The 19,634-nt window shown below is 40.3% G+C and overlaps 10 protein-coding genes across 10 annotated transcripts; 5 read left to right on the top strand and 5 right to left on the bottom strand.

Moving 5' to 3' along the window:
- Positions 1 to 18: 18 nt before the first annotated feature.
- HSV2 (phosphatidylinositol-3,5-bisphosphate binding protein HSV2) lies at positions 19 to 1,071 on the bottom strand (the record flags this gene model as incomplete). The annotated part of the gene is made up of 1 exon (XM_022820709.1): positions 19 to 1,071. The coding sequence occupies one exon, from the start codon at positions 1,069 to 1,071 to the stop codon at positions 19 to 21; it is 1,053 nt and encodes a 350-aa protein (XP_022677144.1).
- Positions 1,072 to 2,072: 1,001 nt separating this feature from the next.
- AMA1 (Ama1p) lies at positions 2,073 to 3,836 on the top strand (the record flags this gene model as incomplete). The annotated part of the gene is made up of 1 exon (XM_022820708.1): positions 2,073 to 3,836. One exon carries the CDS (start codon positions 2,073 to 2,075, stop codon positions 3,834 to 3,836), a length of 1,764 nt encoding a protein of 587 aa, XP_022677143.1.
- A 388-nt stretch (positions 3,837 to 4,224) lies between these two features.
- Positions 4,225 to 5,877, top strand: PEX28 (Pex28p; the record flags this gene model as incomplete). Its single annotated transcript, XM_022820706.1, has 1 exon — positions 4,225 to 5,877. One exon carries the CDS (start codon positions 4,225 to 4,227, stop codon positions 5,875 to 5,877), a length of 1,653 nt encoding a protein of 550 aa, XP_022677142.1.
- Positions 5,878 to 5,992: 115 nt separating this feature from the next.
- Positions 5,993 to 7,516, bottom strand: MTC6 (Mtc6p; the record flags this gene model as incomplete). The annotated part of the gene is made up of 1 exon (XM_022820705.1): positions 5,993 to 7,516. The coding sequence occupies one exon, from the start codon at positions 7,514 to 7,516 to the stop codon at positions 5,993 to 5,995; it is 1,524 nt and encodes a 507-aa protein (XP_022677141.1).
- Positions 7,517 to 7,737: 221 nt separating this feature from the next.
- On the top strand, positions 7,738 to 9,267 carry DIE2 (dolichyl-P-Glc:Glc(2)Man(9)GlcNAc(2)-PP-dolichol alpha-1,2- glucosyltransferase; the record flags this gene model as incomplete). The annotated part of the gene is made up of 1 exon (XM_022820704.1): positions 7,738 to 9,267. One exon carries the CDS (start codon positions 7,738 to 7,740, stop codon positions 9,265 to 9,267), a length of 1,530 nt encoding a protein of 509 aa, XP_022677140.1.
- A 310-nt stretch (positions 9,268 to 9,577) lies between these two features.
- SMI1 (Smi1p) lies at positions 9,578 to 11,287 on the bottom strand (the record flags this gene model as incomplete). Its single annotated transcript, XM_022820703.1, has 1 exon — positions 9,578 to 11,287. One exon carries the CDS (start codon positions 11,285 to 11,287, stop codon positions 9,578 to 9,580), a length of 1,710 nt encoding a protein of 569 aa, XP_022677139.1.
- A 1,049-nt stretch (positions 11,288 to 12,336) lies between these two features.
- On the top strand, positions 12,337 to 12,615 carry BNS1 (Bns1p; the record flags this gene model as incomplete). The annotated part of the gene is made up of 1 exon (XM_022820702.1): positions 12,337 to 12,615. One exon carries the CDS (start codon positions 12,337 to 12,339, stop codon positions 12,613 to 12,615), a length of 279 nt encoding a protein of 92 aa, XP_022677138.1.
- A 375-nt stretch (positions 12,616 to 12,990) lies between these two features.
- Positions 12,991 to 13,914, bottom strand: PHB2 (prohibitin subunit PHB2; the record flags this gene model as incomplete). The annotated part of the gene is made up of 1 exon (XM_022820701.1): positions 12,991 to 13,914. The coding sequence occupies one exon, from the start codon at positions 13,912 to 13,914 to the stop codon at positions 12,991 to 12,993; it is 924 nt and encodes a 307-aa protein (XP_022677137.1).
- A 614-nt stretch (positions 13,915 to 14,528) lies between these two features.
- NAS6 (Nas6p) lies at positions 14,529 to 15,191 on the top strand (the record flags this gene model as incomplete). The annotated part of the gene is made up of 1 exon (XM_022820700.1): positions 14,529 to 15,191. One exon carries the CDS (start codon positions 14,529 to 14,531, stop codon positions 15,189 to 15,191), a length of 663 nt encoding a protein of 220 aa, XP_022677136.1.
- An 83-nt stretch (positions 15,192 to 15,274) lies between these two features.
- PHO81 (Pho81p) lies at positions 15,275 to 18,688 on the bottom strand (the record flags this gene model as incomplete). The annotated part of the gene is made up of 1 exon (XM_022820699.1): positions 15,275 to 18,688. One exon carries the CDS (start codon positions 18,686 to 18,688, stop codon positions 15,275 to 15,277), a length of 3,414 nt encoding a protein of 1,137 aa, XP_022677135.1.
- Positions 18,689 to 19,634: the final 946 nt, after the last annotated feature.

Raw genomic sequence — 19,634 nt, 5'->3', positions numbered from 1 at the left:
AATAGGGAAATTACGGTTTCAGATCATTAGTTGCTCCCTTTGATCCATCTGGATCAACCACCGCTCCATCTCGTCGTCGAAAACCACCTTGAACGTCTCAATCATCCTTGTGTGGGGCCACACCACCACCAACGACGACTCCGATATCCACGCAATCTTGCACCCGCGAACGTGTTTATCCACACTCAACTTGAAATTGCATAAACTCCATTCGCTCTGGAAATACTTCATGTTGATCCATCCTTTAAGAGCGTGTCTCTTGTTGTCCTGGTCGTTGAAGATCTCAAAGACGTGCAACGTCCATTTGTCACTCACAACAGCAAGCTTCGACCCATCCGTAGACCATTTCATATCCACAACATCGGCCCTGTCCAGACCTCTCCTGAACTCTCGTACCAACACCCCGTCCTCCGTCTTGAACACCCGAATAATGGTTCCGTCCTGTGAACACGTCGCTACCATATCGCTTTTCCTGTTTAACCTTACCATCTTGATCGGATTCGTGTGGGCTTTTATCAGAACACCTTTCCCAAGTATTGCCTTTTGTTGCACACCCTGGTCCTGTGTCGTTGCACTACCGGATGATTGTAGCTTTGTTATGTGAATCTGGCCCAGGTTGAACTCGTTCGAGTACACCAGCAGCCCGTTCGAAAACTCACAAACCCCTCCAAACCGTATATCATCAGTTATCCGTTTCCAGGGGTTCCCAAACTTGAAAACAGATATAACGTCCCCATATGATACCACAATGAACTCTCGCGAGAGGAACAGATCCTTCACAGGCGCATCAACCTTAATTCTTGACACATCTTGTTTCTTCACATCGTCCCAGATGTGCACCACTTCCTTCACTCCAGTCACAAATGCAACATAGTTTGTCCGATGCAACATCCGAACCTTGCTTAGATGTCGCATCTCCTGGCTCATGATGTGTGCTACAGGATGCACATTGTAAATCTCAAAACTCTTCAAAGTAGATAGAATAAGGCACGATTGATCCTGATTAAACTCGTAATCCGTTACTGGATTCGAAACGTGGTTTTCCGGCACAATTGGATTGCGTGTAATCATAGCAACTCAAATTATAATTCTCCCCTCCCCCAATGCCTGGACTACTGGCCTTTGTCCTCTGAAAGTCTCCCTCTCTCTCTCTTTTTCCCTTCTTTTCTTACATGTATGTATTAGTTATATGCCATATAAAAGCTTAAACCTTTATAATCTGTAAAGGGAAACAATGCTATTAGCTTCCAGAGGAAGCATGGTTATAAAGAAGAGGTGGAAAAAGGCCTTGGGTTGAGGCAAGTATTGCCAGCCCGAGAGTGCCCTGGTATAACGACCCCAGAAAAATCCTATGTTAAATGGGAATTACAAGACCTGTCGCTCTATATTTCTCCATTATATACTGAATTCACATATTTAATCCCAAAAGATGATACCAAGTTGGTGAACTAGAGAACTTGTTTAGTGAAAAAACATTTATCCAGCTCTGTCAGCAAAAACATTAACACAGTTAACGAATGTTCCGGCGACACACCGACAGCGACTGCTTGTCGCTTCCAATTCACTCACTATTTGGTCTAGTTTTGACACGCCGGTTTGGAGTTCCTGCCCGCCCCGTCACGTACGCAAAAACCTCGTCCCAAGTATTTATAGTAGAGAGTAACGGTCGTAATATCTACCCTATATACCTTTAAAAACGGATTATCTACTAATGTGAACCCCTCCCATATTTATTGTTCTAACTAGACTACTCACCACAGGATCTCTCCAGATCCCAAAGGACACAGGACAGGTCAACAAGACACACGTTCACTCATTCCAAAAGGGAACTCCAGCCCCCCCACATTGCACACTACAATCGCTATCTAGGGCTAGCTATCTAGAGCTCGCTTTCACAGGTCTCTCAACATCTGTTATACTATTTCTGTTCAGCTCAATACTCAAAATCCTTTAAAATAAAGTTGTTGATCCTTTAGCTTTAAACCTTTTTACAAATTACTTTTTACAAACAGACACAGAAACAAAGAGCGCTTAAACAAGACAAAGAACACTCGCTAGAACCATTTTAAGACATGATAAATAAATTGCGTGACACCAAGTGGCACGGGGAAGCAGTTGGAGGTGGATTGGGCTACTGTGGACAACACAAATCTAAACTGTCGCTTAAATCAACCAAAGGCATGGGCGGCAATGGGAACGACCGGTTCATTCCTAAAAACACGTCGAAAAAGAGCTATTACTCATCTTCACAGCTCAAAAGTTTTCTGGAATCGCTTGACCAGTTTGTGGACCCGCAGTTGCAGTCGCGAAGTCCTTCTCCAGAGTTCTTTACGGGTCAGGACTTGCCAATTGATACACTATTGACTCCGGAGATGAGTTCTATCCTTGAGTCTGGGGGCAAAAAGGGCAAAAAGAAGATGCCCAAGCATACAAAACAGCATAGGAAGTATATGGCAGACGCTCTAGGTTTCCCTGATTCCAATAGAGTGCTTCATTTTTCGCAGGCGCAAAGTGGAGGAGGCCAGTATTCCAATGGTGAAATTGATACTTATTCTATACAAACTCCAACCAGTTCTATAAAACATGCCAGGGAACAACACTATCAACAACAGCAGCAGCAAAATCAACAAAGAAATAGCAAGAGAGCGGAGTCCAGAGTTCCTTACCGGGTTCTTGAAGCACCACATCTAAGGAAAGATTTCTACTCTAATTTGGTGGATTGGTCTCCAGTTTCAAACAACGTTGCTGTTGCATTAGACACAGCGGTTTTCTTATGGTCAGACAAAGTTGGGGCCTTTCACGTATTAAGAAGAGATTACTTGGAAAAAACCTCAGATACAGTGCAATGTATATCATTCAGTCCAAACGACTTGATGCTTGTTGGAACTAAGAGGGGAAAAATACTTTTATTCAGCCAGGAAGCAGTGGAGAGCAGCGTTGGAAACGGCCCACCAAAGGCATTGGCAGAGATCACAGTGAAATGTCAAAGCGGTATATGCTGCTGTCAGTGGTATCAGGATGGGAACCAGTTTATCGTTGGAACAGAGGTTGGCGTCGTTTATAAATTTAACGTCAAGACCGAACTAATTGTCATGTCACGCTCGTACAGACGTTCAGACGCCTTACAAGCCAAGATCAACGGTACATCACCAGATATCAGTTCAAAGAAAATCATCAGGACAGTAAGGATCTCAGAGTCATGGTCCCTACATGTGCACTCGCAACAGGTATGTGGCGCTAAGATTTGCGAAGACACGAAACAGATTGCCATTGGAGGAAATGACAATTGTTGTACCATATGGAAGTACAACGAAGATGATCTAGATGAGGAACCGGAGTTCCAATTCAAATTGAAACACGCATCTGCAGTAAAAGCAATGGCATTCTGCCCCTGGTCAAAGTCACTATTAGTGACAGGAGGTGGTAGCTACGATAGACATTTACGGTTCTGGCACTCCAAGAGTGGCACGTTATTACGCGAGTTCAAGACTCCAGGCCAAATTACATCCATCATATGGTCCAAAAGGCAAAAACAACTATTGGTCACATTTGGCTTCACAAACCAAGAAGTGCCCGTGTTCATAATAATGTACAAATATCCATCAATGGAAGAGATAATCAGAATTAAACAGCCAACCCAATTAAGGGCACTAACAGCGGCTACTTCTCCAGACGCAAGAAAAATATGTGTCGCTTCCGATGACGAAACGGTAAGATTCTATTCCATTTGGGAAAACTCTTGCGAGGACATGATCGAGACTCCCGCAGATGGCATATATGGATCCGAAATAATCGAGCATGAAGAAGGAGTAAGTTTGGAATATTTGTTGCGTTAGAGTCAGCAAACCATCGCTTCTACAATTAGCAGTTGCCACAGCTACTCTTCCATCCATCCATCCATCCATCCATCCATCAAAGTTAATAACTACAAATATAACACTCACATTTTGTATACATATTATATACATTGCATCATCTAAATCTAATGAATGCTAATTCCCGTCCAGGGTCTGCCAGAAGTTTTTCTGACTATATTATCCTGACCTTATCGTCTCTTCTTCTTCTTCTTCTTCTTGTTTTCCCCAACGGAAGTCCGGTCAAAACGATTCATGGTACAAAACGTCAAAGAACCTTAAATTTGAGTATTTTAAAGGTTTAAAGCTTTGTATATATTACAATTTAGGCGATGACACAAATGATACAAGGGGCAAAGAGCATGGCACAATGGAGACCCAAGTAGGTGCAAAGCGGGTGAGTAGAAGATCTTTATTGGGTAACTATCTTTTGCGGAAATATGAGAATGTTTTTGCATCGATAGACCATGTTTCTGCGCCCGATGAGAATGAGAAGCTTTTGAGCAATCGAGATTTGGTTCAAGGAATTGCATCATCGCTATTTGACGCTACATGGGAAAGGTTCAAGGCGATGAGGGATGATGATACGAAGACCATAGATGATGATTTTCATGAGTATATGAGTGGGATAGATCTGGAAAGCAATGATAGTTTCTGGAAAGATGAGAATTTCCGACAGGAGTATGAAGCAAGGTCTGCCTCATCTGAGGATCCTGGGCCTCAGGGTATAAGGATGGAAAGGATACAGAATGGGCAGTTCAAAAATGGGAGGCATTTAGTAGAGGAGACGAAGGAACATTTTGTTGATATGGTTATTGATCGACTTATACTGAGTTTGCTTCCCGATGAGTTACCAGAAAGGGAGCAGTTTAGCCAGCGAGTTTCAGAACCAAGTCGTCGTAAATCACAAACAGTGAGTGTATCAATCATGAGTAGGAATATTAGAATCTTGACTTCTAAGTTGGGGGCGATATTTGAGGTACAAGACGAATTAGTGCGGTTGGCTACTTGGAGAAACCCGGCTGGCACACTTTTGATATTGGTGGTATTCACGAAGATCTGCTTCAACCCCATGCTTCTTCTGATATTACCTATAGTATATATTATGTTTGGGCTAATGATCCCTGGTTATTTACACAGACACCCATTGCATAGGGGAATATATCTATCCAAGAGGTCCTACGGCCAATCATTAATTAAAGATATTACCACCGGAGGTAGTAGAGTCAAGGTTCAACCACACGAACCACTGCGTGAGTATAGTTATGAGGACGTCGATTTAGATGCCTTGAAGAAGGCTAATGCAGTTCGCCAGAGCATGGAATTCGTGGTAAATCTCCGAGATTTACAGAATTTGATGAGCATTATGGTTTTCATTACTGATAAGGTCGAAAAATTTGTATACGGTACGGCAGGGTTCAAGAACGAACAGATTTCAACCATGGTGTTCCTTTCAGGGTTTTTCTTTTTGATATCATTATGGGTTATAGCACCTTTCATAAATTGGGCATTAATGACCAGCATGCTGGCATGGGGAGTCATGTTTGTGCTACATCCAAGAGTGAGACCAGTATTATTAGGACTCTTAAAAAAGCAGCAGTTGGAAAAGGGCAAAGAGGTTCTTGAAAAGACGGAGCGGTACGATATACTATTGGACGAACCAGTAGAAACTAGGTGGACAGAAGTGTTTGAAATTCAAATACAAGGAATCACTGAAACGGAATGGTCACATTATATGTATGCCACACATGTATTCGACAAAAGTGATCCATATCGTAAATCTCAAAAGCCACCACCAGGCGTACAAACATTAGAAGAATTAAAAGCTCCACCAACTTGGGTTTTTGATTCAAACTGCGAGTGGATTACCGACACAAATGTACAGCAATGGGCAGCAGAGCGTGGTCTGGAAAATTTGAGAATAGATGGCGATTATCTTGTCGATGATCAGTTTAAGAGAAAGCGCTTAATACGTAAGGTAATACGATATGCAAACCCAGCAAGAATCCCATCATATCGCTGAGAGATATAATATATAGCCCTCTTTTGTTTAGCTTTTATGTTCTATCCTTCATTCCATTCCTAGTTAGTTTTCTTTATTATTATAAGCTCCTTTTATAATAACAAGCAGCCCAGGTTTAAGACGGTACACCTTCGACTTCTTCCTTCGAATAGGCAGTAATAATTCGTTTCCAATTGTTTCTATTGTCTTGAATAGGGATGTGTGCCCAATTGAAGTAAAACATCACTAGGAGTAAGAAAAATGCGATGAGTGCACTGGGAATAATCATAGCCAAATAATTACTAGTGGATCCATATCGTTGGTAAGGACAAGATGCGTAAGTTCCGCCTGAAATCCAACAGTTTTTAACAGAAATAGAATTAATATCAATCCAAAAGTCTTTTTCATCAAAACCTTCTTCTTCCAGATATATCCGGATAGAACGCTGTTGTAACGGGTTCCTGGGAATTCCAAATTGATGGTCTCCAGGACAAACGTGATCTTTTTCAGAATCAAAGTACGTCCCTTGTTCTTCTGAGATGTTCCAAACATACGCTCTGTCACTGTAACGGCATAAGTAAGGCATTGACCGATAGCAATTGCCTATCTTAAATGGTGCTAAATATTCGTGCTCTGTATAAGTGAACACACCGCAACGATATGCGACGTACTGAGAATTTGAGTTGGCATCATCCTCATCTGCATCCAATATATCATCTGGTGTAGTAGCGTTCCACGACCAGAGCAAAAGGCTGGTTAATCTACGCTGGAACTCGTTCTCTTGAGATAAATTGGACCGTTGGACTGGATTGGTCAATATAAGTGAATAACCACATTCAATGTATTGCAAAAAGTTTCGATATGTGAAGTTTCCTTCAAGGAATCTCCATTGTTTCTTTGACATTTCACCTATATCATCCATAGTTTTCAAAGGACATTGCAGAGTTCCTTCTTCAGTTACGTAGTGAAATGTTTCTGAGGGGAACACAAGTGGGTTGTCATCCTGTTGGAACATATCATCACCGTTCAAAAACCCGAAGACCACTCTTCTTTTAACCACATATAAAAATCGGTTAAGACTAACCCACCCATCCTTAGAGTACCCATTGATATCCCATGTTTGATTCAAAGCACGGTCATTCGCTAGATCATTTTTAGAGTATATATAACCAACACTCATACCCTCTTCTAATACCGAGGTGAAGTTACTGTTTTTGAATAAGTTTGATTTCTTCAAAGTATCGTTATTGAACCTTATGAGTATTGATATGAGGTTTGCATTTAAATCAGTATTGGATACACCCAAATATTCGTTTATAGTACTCAAAACATCCACAAATCTCGTTCCAGTATCTTCCAAGAACCAATCCTGACTGCTTGTATCAAATTCCAAGTCTATTTGAAATGTCTGAATACCATGATTCAAAAGCTCAGAGATGGTTTCTAAGTATGCAGTTTGATTCAGAGTATTGCTTTGTGACAAAGCCGGTTTTATCGATATCCCAGGAAAAGGTATCTGATCGATTGAAACGTTTGTCATCAAATCGCGCTGCGATCTCAAGGCATTGATCATCTCATTTGAGAAAGGAGGCCATTCTTGGGCCAAACTTACGCCGAAAAAGGCCCAAAAACATAGATATCTAAGTAGTGTTAACACCATTCCTCCATTTACAGTGACTGATAACTCCCAGAGCCCTGGGTAACGCTTGCTGTTATATGCAAACCTTACTACCTCATCGATTTTCTCATATTAGAGGAATTTCGATATATAAAAGCAGGAATTGAAACTTTGCTTCTATGAACAATGAACTTTTTACGATGAAAAGTAGTAACAAAACATACACATGATAGCCAGCACATTAGGAGGTCATACATACCAAGATGAGCGACCATGAGTGCAAGGACTGCCATGAAAAGGAACAAGAAAATGTCGAGGCTATATCTTTTGCAAGAGATGTAGAAAATGAAGTAATACAAGGCATTTACGCCAACATAATCATTTGGCCCATTGTTGCATGCATATTTTGCTACATAGCGTACAAGATCAACACTAGTTTGTTACCATATGTTTTCATCGATGAGCAATTTCACGTTGACCAGACTCTTCGCTATTTGAGAGGGGAATGGCGTGAATGGAACGGTAAAATAACGACACCTCCAGGTCTTTACATAATGGGATGGATTCAATACCATATCACAAGATTTATGACGAACTGGTCCACGTTGACTGTATTAAGATTGACAAATTTCATTGGAGGCGTAGTAATATGGCCCTGGGTTGTATTGCGTCCGTTATATCTATTCAATGCACTAGGGTTTTGGCCTGTGACACTAATGTGCTTTCCTTTGATGGTTAGTTATTACTTTTTGTACTATACTGATGTATGGTCTACGATTTTCATCATAGAGTCCTTAACTTTAGCTATGGTCTTACCATTTGGGGAGAAGTATAGTATATGGTTGAGTGCTCTTTGCGGGCTAATCAGTTGTTTCTTTAGACAAACAAATATTGTGTGGAACGGTATGATCATGATCTTAGTGGTAGAACGCCGTGCAATGATAGAGAAGAATTTCAATACCTTGAGTTTCAATAACTATTTGAAATTGTTGTTACAAGCATTAGAAAATTTCAAGACCTTGGTGCTCCCTTATTTCATAAATTTCGTTTTATTCGCGATGTTTTTAATCTACAACAGATCCATAACTCTAGGAGATAAAGAGAACCATGTTGCTGGATTACATGTGGTGCAATTCTTCTATTGTCTAATGTTCATCGCATTCTTCAGTGTACCTGTCTGGTTTTCAAAGCAGTTGACTATTTCCTATCTTCTTAGATTTATCATGAACCCAGTTCAATATCTTCTCGAGCTATTAGGCATCATGATAATCATAAGATTCTTCACAATTGTACATCCATTTTTGTTGGCTGATAATCGCCATATCCCCTTCTATCTATTCAGAAAGTTAATTGGAAGAAGCAGAATATTTAAGTATTTTGGTATGGCTCCAATATACCATTTCTGCACTTACATATACTTTGAAATCATGAGGCCAAGCGTGATGGTATTCCACCCAATTTTACCTATTGAAATTAAAAACCCAATAGATTTACCTATTCAGTTATCACATATCTCCTGGACTGTTTTGATGATGTGCACATTCATGACTGTTGTACCATCACCATTATTTGAACCAAGATACTACATTTTACCATTCATATTCTGGAGACTCTTCATCACCATGCCGCCAGAACCATTTTGGGGAAATCCAAAGGGAAAACTAACAGGGACAAAAAGACACTTCGCCGAATGTGCATGGTTCTTGTTCATCAATTTGATAATGTACATTATTTTCAAGAAGGTTGAAATAAAATGGCCATCAGAGAATACCCTTCAACATATCATTTGGTAAAACAGAATCATAAGTTGAATATACAGAATCATATATTTGTACATATTATAGACAACTCTAAAATCAAAAAAGGAGATATCTAGTCGAACGTGCAAGTGAAAGAGTATTAAAGAGATAGCTCTAACTTTCAAGAGAACAAGAAAGGGAAAAAAGAGGGAAGATAACGAAACAAGTATTTAAATGATATTGATAATATTAACCCCATAAATGATAAATAGATTTCGCTTTGATATCTTTTTATGATTCCAGAATCGAATGTATATGTATATCTCTTTTATCCTTTGTAAAAGATTGAAATTGTTCGCAGGGATCAAAGAGCAACATTTTCAAAGTCGTCCTTTAGATCTTCGACATCATTTGAAATTGAAGGCTCATTTCCGGTATTTTCAGCACCATCTTTTGTATCAGAAGCAGCAGAATCTTCCTTTGAGTTCGATACAGACTCAGGGGTTTTTTCTGCAGCATTCGACTTAGCAGTAGCTTCACCTTCATTTTCACCCTCACTGTTGACATCAGTATCAACTTTGGCATCAGTGTTGACGTTAGCTTCAGGCTTTGGTTCATCCTCCTTAGATTCAACTTCAGTCTTGGGTTCATCTTTGACTTCAGTATCATCCTTAACTTCAGTTTTTGGTTCTACAACAGATTCCTCCTTTGTTAGGTTACTTACGGAAGCATCTTGGATGTCAGTAGATGGTGATTCAACGGCAGATATATGCTCAGCCTTTTTGACAGAAGAAGAGGAATCCGCATCATTATCTATAGAGTTGACCTGTTCCACCACGGTTCCTGCAGCAGCAGCGACAGCAGTAGGAGATGGGGCCTCAGAATCCCTGTTAGTTTCGTCCACTGTCAGAGAAGTTTCTTGCTGGGTAATATCGAAAGTAGATTGTGATTCCTGAGAAGAAGTGGCTTGGGCTTGGGCTTGTTGATTAGGAGTCTTAGGAAGCTTCTTTTCTCCATAAGAGTTATACTTCATTCTAGATCTCATGACCAAGACTTCCAAATAATCACGAATTGGGCCGTTCGTCTTCTTGTCTCTAAAGACAAGTTCACCTTCACCGGCAAATTGATCATTATCCTCGTCAACCAACAACCAGTTCCCCAACTCTAAGTCATTAGCGAAGCTTAGTAAGAAATCACCCCAGTTGTTTGCTACCACAAACTTTGTGTCAAACTCTCTTCCGAATAGAATGACTTGGCCGTACTTACCCTTAGGGCCTGGTGCCAAGTCAATACCGATATGATTACCTGCATTGTCAGTGACCAATGGAATCCATCCAGAGTGCGCATAAACGGGTTGGATGGCCAAAGGAGGCACGGAATGCTGGTTGGGGATATCTGGCAACTTAAACTGCTTTGAGTAATTTTGCGAGATATTCCTTTGTAGATTAGGGTCCATAGCCTTGTAATCTTGCGTTTCCAGCTTTCCATATCCCTTTTGCTGTTGAGAAGGCAGGTCGACAGTGGTACCGTTGAGCTGTTGTTGCTTATCTATTCTCAGCTGCATTTCCTCGTTTTTACGTTGTAGATTTTCTGCGACGTTTCTCCAAGTCCTGCTCATTTGAACAATTTGGTCCAAGGACATTAATTGCAACCCAAAGAGCAACCCACCAGTACCAGTCATAGACTGCAAATCCTCTTGACCGTCGTGAATTCTTAGGGATGCTCTCACAGATGCTGGGAAAATGATATCCAAGTCCTTTTCCGCATTGTTAATATCGTGTCTAGTACATGGATCGCTTAATGTAGCTGCTAGATCAGGGTTGTGTTCCTCAGTCCAGTTATCGATGTGTCTCCATGCCAAAAGAGCTTCACTGATCCCTTCATTCCCGCTGGGATTCGAGCCGTCAACATAATCTGCCAACTGAATTTGAGACCCGTGATTGGAATGCGATATCGAACGTTCCACCTCAGCTGCTACATTAGGGTGCGCAGCTTCCTCATCATAATCAGCATACCTATCCTCTGTGCTAAAAGAATACACCAATTCCTGGAATTTCTTCTTGAATGCCTTCATACTTCCTCAAATATTTTTGTTCTAACCAACTCTCAACTTGCGCGATTCTTACTAAATTCAATAACAATTAGATCAATTACCAGTCCACCAGTAACTTAAATTTCGAACCCAGGTTCCTGCTTTAACAAAATCTCTAAATTAATTCCAAACTACTCTACACAATAACCATCAATGTAGCCTAGTCGACAACCAATTTCTCTTTCTCGATGCAAAGTAGATCAAATTGAAAGCAAACAGTTTTCGGTTGATCAAAATATGCTGAAACTTCTGTTCTAAATATCCAAACAGAAACAAAAAAAAGACAAAACAAAACTCGGGTAAAGATAAACTAATATTAAATCCTCAGTAAACCTTCGTAAATACCAATACAAAAGCCTTTATTTCCTTCTTACACACCCCATATGATCTACGAATCAAAAAAAAGGCACACGATCTTTCTATGTGTATTATCGATTTTAAGCGTTTTGTACTTTGAAGAAAAAATCGCTTCATGAAAACCGAAAAGGGAAACCAAAAAAAAAAAAAAAAAAAATCAAAATTACTAAGGGGAAGAAGTCACGTGATACTTACCCGGTTTTTTTTCCGCGGATAAACTTACCGTATACATTTAATTTTTTTTATTTTTTTGTGTCTCGTCTCGAGCTCAGCCCTTTTTTTTTTGTGGTTCATGCTTCGAGTTTTCTTGGTTTATACTTTTTCTTTTCTTTTACTTCCGTAGGTCAAGTCAAAGGCCGGCTTTGTGGCAGGTGACCTGTTACCCGATTAGGAAGGAAGCCCTGGGGATCACTTAAGTATCCGGATTGGGAAAAATGTAAACACAGGATCGGGGAATTACAAAGAAAAGAAGCAAGCTCTATACCGGCATAGAAAGAATCAAGAATTAAGGCATCGAATTCACACATTGAACATACCACATAGAACACTTAGGGGGAAAAGTAGTTGATTTGTTACTCGTCCACTGTATATAAACTGGTGAAGATAATACCAATACTCATCACAACACAACTCTAACGGTCAGCACCAGCACCATCAACACTACGTCTTTTATTATGTCAACAGCAGAACAATTCCAGCCTTTGCACCAAAAGAAACAGCAAGAAACACAGTTTTCGAGTAGCGTAGGGGCCAGCAGCTTGCACAAGTCGATGTTCAAGAAACCATCACCTCATCAAATTTCGGAGCTTAAGAACAAGTTCGCTTCTCCTACAGACGAAATGCTCTCGCCATGTTCGCAGAAGTTGAACGATCACAGATCAAAGTTGTTCCAAGTTAAGAGCAATCCTACAAAGTTGAATTTCCAGTCGAAACAACTAGAGGAAGAGTTTTGAAATAGAAAACTGCTCCCAGATACCCCCCTTTCTACCCAATTCATTCATTCATTCACTCACTCTCATTCAGGCTTTCTTTTTTTTCCTTCCTTCCTTTCCCATTTTACTTTACCTTTACACAATTTGCATTGAGAACAACAAACCGCACCAACAAGACGTGTGAATTCAAAGCTCATATGGTTGAGCAGCGTGCCTCGCGACACACCACACCTCATTGCACCGGAATACACTAATTTTCTCTCTCCTTTTCTAACTTTTGAATTAAATATTTTTTAGACTATAAACAAGAGTATCACTATCATATATATATACATATATGGATATATTGGGGATATTTAAAGAGATAACAGCAGCAGCAGGATTTTTACCACATCATCAGTTTTTTGTTCTGGAATCGGTCACGGTGTTCAATAGTAGCGCTTCGTTGTCTAGAATGACTCTGTTTGGAGACTTCGATAGAATAGTAGCGATCTCCCTGGCAGTGTCCAATCTTTTCAATTCGACATAATCCTTACTCTTCTTGATGGCCTCACCAATCAACTCAGCAGACTTGGCTTCACCCTGGGCTTTCACAATCATACCTTGCTTCTCTTGAGATGCTCTGTCAACAACGAAGGCGGCCTTTTGGGCGTCTTGTTGCGCAATCTGCTTCGATTCAACAGACATCGTAAACTCTGGGGAGAAAGTCATATACGTAATGGACACATCATCCAAGGTGATATTGAAGTGCTTCGCACGACGCACCAAATTGTCTCTGATCAACCTCGAAACACGCTCTCTTTGCGTAATCAACTGCGATGCGTTAAATTGCGCGACAACGGCCTTCAAAACTTCGTTCACAATACTGGGTAGCACCCTTTCATCGTAATCAGTACCTAGAGTACGGTAAATCATAGGCAAATTCTCCACATTGGGTCTCGAAAGAACTCTACAAGTGATATTCACCATTTGCAAATCCTTTGTTCCTGTTAGCGAAGAAACATTTCTTGGCTTCGCACGAACATCATAAATAACGGGCGTCTCAATCCATGGAATAATAAAATGCGTACCTTCTGAGTAAATCTTCTGTTGAACACCACCAATACGAGAGTATACAATCGCACGCTTACCACCATCAACATTGAATAGGGACTCATTCACCAAAAACCCTCCTCCTAGCAACAAAAATAGACCTCCTAACCCGGCAAAAGCTCCACGAGGCGCCTTCCCTGGGGATCCACCAGTACTTTGTTGAGCACGAGCCAATTGTCTCTGCATGCTTCTGGCAAACTTGCCGAAATCTCCTGGGTATCTGTTCATTTTATATTAATTTTATTGTATGCGCTGCTTGCTATTTCAAATTCCCAATTCTGATCAAATTATCAATGCAAAAAAGTCGCTTTTTTCAATTAGGTACCTATCAAATTCCTTTCCTTAACTATAATTTTGGAGCACGCAATGTATATGTGTCCGATGCTGATTGATATTTATCCTTTATAAGCTCGGTTTATTTAAACTTTGTATCGCCACTGAGAAGGTTGAAGGGGTGCTTATTGCTTAAGATTTCCCAAATTCGTTTTTTTTCGGCAGAATATCAAGAAGATATCATATCATACGAAAATTTACAAGTCACGTGGAAGAAAACCACACACGTGACTCTGAAACCGGAATCGGCCGAAATGAACCAAATTTCGAAACCCATTTCGGCCGGCAAGAGCCAAGTAAGTACATTGAAAATTGGAAAAAGAGTGAACCAAATTGGACCCTTTGAATAGAGTAAGTAAGCATTGCATATACGTCCAATACATACGTACCTATACATATTACCAAGGTATTCGTTTTGTTAGTCTACTTACTGGAATAATTTCATTGCTCCTACAAACGTGTTAAGTGTATCAAAGATGAGTACAGACTACCCTTTGCATGCAGAATGTATGAACGGAAACTCCGAGAAAGTGCATCAGCTTTTGGCTGAGTCACCATCACTAGTAAAATCAGTGGATGATGACAGCAGATACCCGCTACATTGGGCGGTTTCGTTCCAGCATGTAGATATAGTGGATATTTTGTTAGGCTACATGAAGAAGGTCGATTTGGACAGTGTGTTGGACGAATCGGGATGGTCACCATTGCACATTGCGGCATCTGTTGGTAACGTGGAAATTATGGAGAAGCTTTTGGAACACAGTATAGAGCCTAATGTTGATTTGCAAACCAAGAATGGGATTACTGCTTTGCATCTTGCGTGCTCCAAGAAACACCAGGATGTAGTCAAGTTATTGCTAGAAAGAGGGGCATCTGTGAGAGTTAAGGATAAGAATGGACAATTGCCGTTGCACAGGGCTGCAGCAGTTGGGTCTATGGGTATTGTCTCGATGTTGTGCGACAAGAATTCGCCCGTGAATACGAAGGATAGGCTTGGTTGGTCTCCTCTATTCCATGCGTTGGCAGAGGGACATGGCGATGTTGCCGTCGAGTTGGTTAACAAGTACCATGCGGTCTGGGAAGGAGAAACGGATAACCAGGAGCAAACTGCGGAGAAGGTTTGTGTCGATGACAAGGTTAGGAAATTCTTCTTGGCAAACGTATCTTCTTAGTGGATGCATTTAATTTTACATATCATCTCTTTTTTAATCTGTGTTTACGTATTTTATGAACGACAATTAAAACGCATTAATTATTATACTCTATCTTCTGAATCTGGGGTTGCATCGATAACGAGGGCCTCTTTGTTTTGCATACCATTAACTCCAAGCTCATTTCGTTTGCATGGGCGCTTGGAATTTTTCGTGGAACCTATTAAAAGTAGACCATGAGCTACAACCTGATCAGCTAATTGAAGCGTTATATCCAATAGGTGTACGGGCAATATCATACCAAGCAAGTTGTTATTATTAGCAAATGCAACAGCATCCTTGATGGATTTTGTACCCACATCACTGTATACTACTTCCTTTGGATCTAATGCCATCGATGCAAGGTCATTAGGTGTAATACGCTCGAGATCGCCCTGGTCGGTTTCCGAAATGACGTTCATATCGAAGAGGACTGGGAAATTGGGTTGTTTCCAGTTTAAAATTGAACATACTCTAGGATTAGTCGATGAAAACACAATCGAGCGAGTCGAGTCTGATTGGCGAAGCTTTCTGACATGATCAAATGTTCCTGATAGTACTTTTTCCACAAACTCGTTTAGAGTAAACCTTGGTGATATCTTTACAGGTATGCAGAGAATTTCTGACTCCGTAGGGAAGAGCACGTTGATGTTTAATTGAATGTTCGGATTGATCTTATCTAGAAGGCTTTCAAATAGGACATGTCTGTTCCGTAACAAATCCTTCAATTCTTCGTTCGTGCTAATGTTGTCTGGGATATCTGAAATTGGTTGTTCAAGCATGCTGTTCAATTGTTTTACGTTCATATCAGTGAAAAGAAGTGGAACAGCACCAACGTTGCAAATCAAACTAGAACTTGTAATTAAAGTACCGTCATTCAATTGAACGACACCAATTGTACAATATTCACCGACCAAAGAAGAAGCAGTGACAATAGACTGTATAGAAGAAGACACATTAGAGCTACCCGACAAACCTCCACCGCTAGTGGATTTCCAATAAGTCTCATATTTCGTAACCTCTAGTGGGTTACCACCGTATGGGAAGATGATTTCGAAATCCAAGTCAACCTTACCAACATTTCTCAATCTGGTATCAAAGAGTGGTAAGCTTACATGCTTGTTATTACAAGGACTCTCATATGCTTTATGGAAAATATCGGAAAGCGCGTAGGTTTTAGCAATTAATCTTGTACCGAAAGATGGATATATTTCAATATCAACGTCGAAGGTATCCAAAGAATCAATTTGGAACACAATATCTCTATCATCATCTTCTTGCAATGGTAGGATAATATTTCTTGGAATGATATGAGACACACTTGAGGTCAAAGTGATACGTCCTGGTGAAGATAATACCATTTCATCATCCTTATTTAAGAAGATGGACTCCTTTTCCGGCTTGAAAGTAAGCTTCACGAATATCTTTTTCTCCAAGAAATTGTGACCATATTTCCTCAAAGGAATGATTGGAGGAGGTAATGTGAAATCTGGAATATCCTTCAATGAATCATTTATCGATAGTTGATCATCAGACATGATGTCTACTAGATCGGTTGCCCGTAGAACCCCGGGAAGCGGTTCAGTAGAGAATGAATCTTGCTTATTATTGCTTCCAATATAACTTAGAAGCACTTTTAATACGGACAAATGGCCTTCCCATATAGCGTAAAACACTTGTGATAGGTTATTTTGATCTGTAACATGAACATCAGCGCCTAGTTCTAATAGAACTTGCACTGTAGTTGCGTGACCTTCTTGAATAGCATAAAAGATTGGAGGCCATTTGTTAAATCCATCAATTTCATTAGGATTTGCACCATGATACACCAATAACTTTATCAATTCAGAACCACCACCCGTTTTTGCGACAATATGCAACGGACAGAGCCCCTGTGAGTCCCTAAGTTTAGATAGGTTAATATTACCCTTTTCTAGTATTATTTTAGCTGCCTCATAATTTTTGTATGAACATGCCACATTAAGTGGATGGAACTGTGGTTTTGTACCTTCACCTAGATCTGGAGAGAGGTTAACATTTCCTTCTGTAATGAGTGTTCTTGTGACGTCCATGTGATTATTGATAATAGAAAGAACCAAAGGAGTCTTCGATGTGTTATCCAAGAGGTCGTAATCATCTATTAGTTTTGTGTTTATCAAAAGCGATACAAAATCATCCTTCCCAAGCTCACAGCAGTAGTGTAATGGCATTCGTCCATTAATATCTTGGGCGTTTACTAATTTCCTGAAAACATCTTTTGGAATTAAGGAGTTTTGATATTGATATAGCGCTGCTATGAGCACAAACGTACGCGATTGATGAGGACAAAGTGCTGCTTCGTGAAGCATGCTATGCCTAGAGAACACTAGATCATCATCAGGATCACTATAAGTGAGGTCGATGAATTCATTTCCGTACTTCCAGAATACTTCTAGGGATTCATCATCGATACTACTAGATAGTAGTAGTTTGAATATTTTCGTGATACTATCTCTGATAACCAAGTTTCTGTCGATTCTGGTGGTTAATAGATGCGAATCAACAAACGATTGGACCTTGGACTCCACGAAATTCCTAATGTGAGTTTTACGTGGTTCAGAATCTTTGAGTTTACTTATGCTCAAAACTTCCATGTACCACGATTCAATTTCCAACTCTATATCCAACAAGCCGGCATTTGATCCAGAAGCTGAATACTGTCGCATGCTAAATGATTTAACCTGGGAACCGCTCGAATTATTACCGGATCCTACTGAATTACTGGAGTATGTTGGTGCATTTGCGACGGGATCAAGGTTGTCGGAGTTTCGAGATATTGTCCTTGATACTTGGCCTGCGCTCGTGTAGAAATTTGGCGTATGTAATTCTTCGCTGTCGTTCAATTCATCTAACTCAACCAGTAGGGCAGAGACCGCATCATTCCACTTTGACACTTCATTTCTAGTGAAAATAGGCTGGACGGAAACAACCGTTGCCAAGTAAAAATCCTTGGCATGAGAATGAGACCTTTTATCCCATTTCTTCAAAACTTTTGAAAACCCTGTTCTGTTCAACTCCACGAACTGCTCGAGCTGTGCTAAATCTCTTTCAAATTTCTTCACACCATCTCGTATTGTTCTATACGCTATAGATCTCTTTGAAGTTAGCTTGCCATTGGTCTTGTATCCGTAGTATCTGGAATTCAATAGATCAAACTTCATTCTCAAGTCTGCCTCCTTCTCAAGGTAGAACTCATTGACCTTCTCCAACTCTCTTTCCAACTTGAAGAAAAACGAAGCCTTATTCTCCTGTAACGTTTGATACTTGATCGACTCATCCGTTTCATCTAACGTTAAGTTATCATGGGACGCAGAGTACGAAGACACAGCTGGAACGGATAGCTGTTTGATCAACTTCTTGAGTGCTTTGTAATTGATGAAATGGCCATTGTATTCCGGAAGCTCCAGCTGCCTTCCTTCCAAATGCTTACCAAATTTCATTCTGCCGCACCGTTCTGTTCTCTCTTTCAACCATAAACGCTATATAGATAGCTTCTTTTTCCTGTTCGAGAGGCTTTAAGTACAGACTGCGTGTGTACTTTTTTTTTTTCGGAGCGTTAGACACTAGAAACCTCTTTGTTCTTAGTTCTTATATCGTCCTGAGACCAAAAATATAGACCCTCGCTCCTCTTTACCGTTACACGAATCCAAACTCTTGTAACACTTACAACAAGCAGGTATTTTATGTGTTTTGTATGTTTATTATCACAGGACCTAGAAGCAGTAATGTGCCCGTTTCGTGAATTGCTTATTTTCAAATTGGTGCAGTGTACAGAGAGCCACACGGCCTTAACTAGACCAAAAAGCACTAATAATGCTGCATTGCAATCAGTCGCAGAGCTCTTACGCATACATAATTTTAATTTTTTTTTTTTTTTTGTTTTTCATAAGAAACAGAAATGTTATTAGCACCAAAAAAACAAAAAAAAAAAATACACACACACACACACACACACAAACAAACAAAAAGCGAATTACGTACACATCATTTTGTCATGATACGGCAAATTCCTCTCCTCGTGCCGTGCCCACAGTAAGTAGTATTTTTCAGCTCCCTGTCGCGTTCAGATTCAAAGCTTGAACTGAAGTAAAATTAGTTAGTTTATTCTCCCAATAGTAATCAGTCGCGCTGGGCGCGCCAAATTATTCCCATACTAGATTGCCTCTTTTCCCACACTATGTGGGACTACAGGCGCGGGAAATCCCACATAAAACGCGTGTACCCAACAATGGAAACACCTGTTTGTGGTCCCTCCCCTTTAACTCCCACGTGCATGCATACTTTAATACTATTATTTCCTGACAAAGAAAATAATAAATCTGTAATTTAATTTTTGAGCACAAACAAAACCATGGAGATCACACATATGCACTTCGGAAACGGACT

The sequence above is a fragment of the Kluyveromyces marxianus genome, chromosome 6, assembly GCF_001417885.1.
Source record: "Kluyveromyces marxianus DMKU3-1042 DNA, complete genome, chromosome 6".
Taxonomy (NCBI): Eukaryota; Fungi; Ascomycota; class Saccharomycetes; order Saccharomycetales; family Saccharomycetaceae; genus Kluyveromyces; species Kluyveromyces marxianus.
Note: the sequence above shows the minus strand (reverse complement) of the source record. Positions and strands in the feature narration are given on the sequence as shown.